At 48.5% G+C, this 3,410-nt stretch overlaps 1 protein-coding gene across 2 annotated transcripts in view; it reads left to right on the forward strand.

Annotated features, from left to right (window-relative positions):
* The window catches only part of IST1 (increased sodium tolerance 1 homolog (yeast)), a 7,436-nt gene that overhangs the window by 1,908 nt on the left and 2,118 nt on the right, over window positions 1–3,410 (forward strand). For both annotated transcript variants that reach the window (XM_009335251.1, XM_009335252.1), the window contains 3 exons: window positions 177–287; window positions 675–881; window positions 1,995–2,087. In XM_009335251.1, the coding sequence (XP_009333526.1) occupies window positions 177–287; window positions 675–881; window positions 1,995–2,087 (411 nt within the window). The remainder of the gene's footprint in view (window positions 1–176; window positions 288–674; window positions 882–1,994; window positions 2,088–3,410) is intronic.

Raw genomic sequence — 3,410 nt, forward strand, 5'->3', positions numbered from 1 at the left:
TGGAGCGCTGGCCTGTGGTTGCCCACAGCCGCCTCTGCAGCAGTGCTGCACTGGGAGGAAAGGCCTCCCCAAGGCTGCACTGTGCTCCCCGCAGCAGGTGGCCCTGGCTGGGATAGAGCTCTGCTGCGCTGCACTGCCCCAGTCCTGCTGAGTGTCTCTGCACCCTTGTGTTCCAGCTGATGCACAAGCTGAGTGTGGAGGCGCCACCCAAGATTCTGGTGGAGAGATACCTCATCGAGATTGCCAAGAACTACAATGTGCCCTATGAGCCTGACTCTGTGGTGATGGTGAGTGAGGCACCTGCAAGTCTGGAGCTCCCTTCTGTGTTCCAGTGGCTGAAATGTCCTGTTAGTGCTGTGCGGGCTTTCAGAGCACAGGGCTGTGGCATTGCAGCAAACTTGGTGGTAATTGTGCTTTGGTATCTTCTAGACAGCCCTCGCATAGCACGATCTGTGCTCCTTCCCACAGCCCTACAGCATGTGGCTGTAGTTAGTCATGCTATAGTCTGGTTCCCTTTCTGATTCCCATTAATATCACTGTGTAGCTCCTGTCTATTCTGTCCTTGTTATGTTGTCCCATCTTGTCCAGTGACAAATGCTGCATCTAATGCTGTTCAGAGGGCTGTGATCAGAATAGAGATGCGTTGGCGAGCAGAATTCTTCCACCCTCTCCAGGCTGAAGCCCCTGCAGGCGGAGAGGCAGATCTGATTGATGTGGGATTCACAGATGATGTGAAGAAGGGTGGCCATGGAGGGGGAGGAGGTGGTGGATTTACAGCCCCACTGGTTGGTCATGATGGAATAGTACCCATGCCAGTGATGATGCCTATGCCCATGCCAACACCAAATCCACCCTTCTCCTATCCGCCTCCAAAGGGACCGGTAAGTGCCTTTGCTTTGAGAATTCCCTTTTTCTGTGGAAGACTGATTGTGGTGCTTAGCCCTGTGCCTGCTGATTGGGAAGTGTCTGTACCTGATAGCTTGATGTGTCAGAAGGCCATTGTATTGCTGTGAGACTGCATGGGATGGAAATTGTTGGCAGTGCAGCTGAAGCTTCATGTTGCTTCTTGACTGTGGAGGTTCCTATCCCTGTTCTCCAGCCAGCCCTCTTTGCCTTCAGGGAACAGAGGAGTCCAGACTTAACTCCTGAGACAGTCTTCTGACTGTCAGGCTTTTGACCAGGGTTTGGAGCTGCATTTTGAAGTTGGTAGGCTGGTAGTGTGCCAAGATTCAGTCAAGGAAATGAGGTGAGTTTTGTGGGGTGAGAACAGCACAGAAAAATGCGGAAGTGCCCTGCCTTCAGACCTGCAAAGGGAGGGGACAAAGCCGATGGCTCTTGGAGATGATTTGTTGTGAGGGTGGAAGGTGGGAGCTGAAAAGAGCACTGTTCTCTGAATTCAGTCTTTTACAGAATATCCATGTAGACCAGAGAGTGGCAGAACAGTGGGATGGCTTGGAGTCTTAACATGGTCCCAGCAATGCTGCAGTGTTTTTTGTGGAAAATCTGGGCCAAGTATCATCAGCTGGCTGAAGGCCCAGGCATAAATGTGCTGAGGACTTGTGCCAAGTCTAGGTCTCTGAGGCACTGTTGTGTTACAAGTAAGGATAATACAAAGCCTCGAGTGAGCCAGAGACCTCCTTCCTGTTTTGTGATACTGCACTCAGGAGAAATGGCTCAGGTGTGCTTAAGGCAGGGTATTACCCTTTTTGTCCTGGTACTTCTAATGCCTTGAAAGATGAAGTGTTTAGTTGTGCTCCTTCTTTAGAATAACCCACAGTCCTGTTAGGTGGGTCTGGTTGCTCCAGGTGACTACATCTGACAATATTTAAGAATCTTTTCCTGGTAAGTATAAACTGTATCAGGTTGGATACTTGCCTGCATTTATTTTAAGACTACTACTTCTCTGACTCCCATAGCAGCTGTAGGTGTATTGTGTCCCATGGTCGTCATCCCAGGTGAGTAGTCTGGTGCATGACTGTAATCTCTCTGTACAGGAGAACTTCAATGGCCTACCTGTGGGGACCTACCAGCCTTTTAGTAACATCCATCCACCACCAATTCCGGCAAGCCCACCAACATACGACTCTGTAAGTGCCTGAATCACCATTGTAGGCAGCAGCGGGAACCTCAAAGAGAGTGCAGTAGTAGCCAAGGAAAAGGAAAATGTTCATTAAGCACGTTGCTGTCAACCTTTGGGGCTTTTGGGGTGGTGCTTGGCATTGCTTATGGGTGCAGTGAATCACTGAGTGCCTGTGATGGGAGAATGACTTGTGAGAAGTTCCTCATTCAGCTCTGCTTTGGCTGCAAAGGAAAGCCAAGATGTATTTTATTGCTTTCTTAAAATGGTAGTAAGCAGTTAACAAGTAGAGTCCACAAATTCTGTTTTTTTTCAATGTGAAGGGTTTATCACCTTCGGTCTGTTAAATTATGGCTTTTGAACTAATTCATAGTTAGCCCAGATGAAAATTTTGGCTGACTGAGATGATGTCTGTTTAAACACTCTTCCTTTCCCAGACTTTTCTCAGTCCTTGGGGACAACAAAGGAGAGGCTGGAGTCTTCTCTTTCTATGCTTGTCTATGTTTTGTTGCTGCAGTTCATGATCATGCCTCTCATTTTGCTTTCTGTGACATGCTTCTTGTTTTTACAGTATCCTGAGTAGGGATGAGCGTAGCCAAGTACCTGTGTGTGCTAAAACCTTGTAGTAGCTGCACAGCAGCCTTTGAGTCCAGGAGATGCAGACATAGATGCAGCAGTTGTTAGCTGGGTAGAGATAGATGGCATTGACTGCAGCCCACAGGGAATGAGGAGTTACACCAGCACAACTGACCATGCTGTGGGCCTTTGTCCCAACCAGACCAAGACCTGATACGGGATCATTTCGTACCTTGCTACTGGTTACAAGGACCCATCTACTGTTTATGAAAGAAAGGAAGCAGTAGCTGTGATTATGTGGATGAAGAGGGCGGTCTTCTCCCACTTAGGTCCTTGATAAATATTTTAGACCTGCTAGTGGAGATATGCTCTGTTTATCCAGTTCCAGAATATGGCCAGTGAAGCTGCTTTGATTGACAGGGAGGGAGAGTGTTGTGGTTTAACCTCAGTTGGCAACTGAGTTCCACATAGCCACTCGCTCACTCCTCCTCCCCACCCCACACCCCCCCCCAATGGGATGGGGGAGAGAATTGGAAGAGTAGAAGTGAGGAAAAACTCATGGGTTGAGATAAAAACAGTTTAATAATTTAAATAAAATAATAATATAATAATAATACACAAAGCAAGTGATGCACAGTGCAACCGCTCACCACCTGCTGACCAATGCCCAGCCAGTCCCCGAGCAGCGGCCCCCCCCGCCAGCTTCCCCCAGTTTATGTACTGAGCATGACGTCACATGGAATGGAATGTCCCTTTG

This window comes from Pygoscelis adeliae, unplaced genomic scaffold, assembly GCF_000699105.1.
Source record: "Pygoscelis adeliae isolate BGI_AS28 unplaced genomic scaffold, ASM69910v1 Scaffold532, whole genome shotgun sequence".
NCBI lineage: Eukaryota > Metazoa > Chordata > Aves > Sphenisciformes > Spheniscidae > Pygoscelis > Pygoscelis adeliae.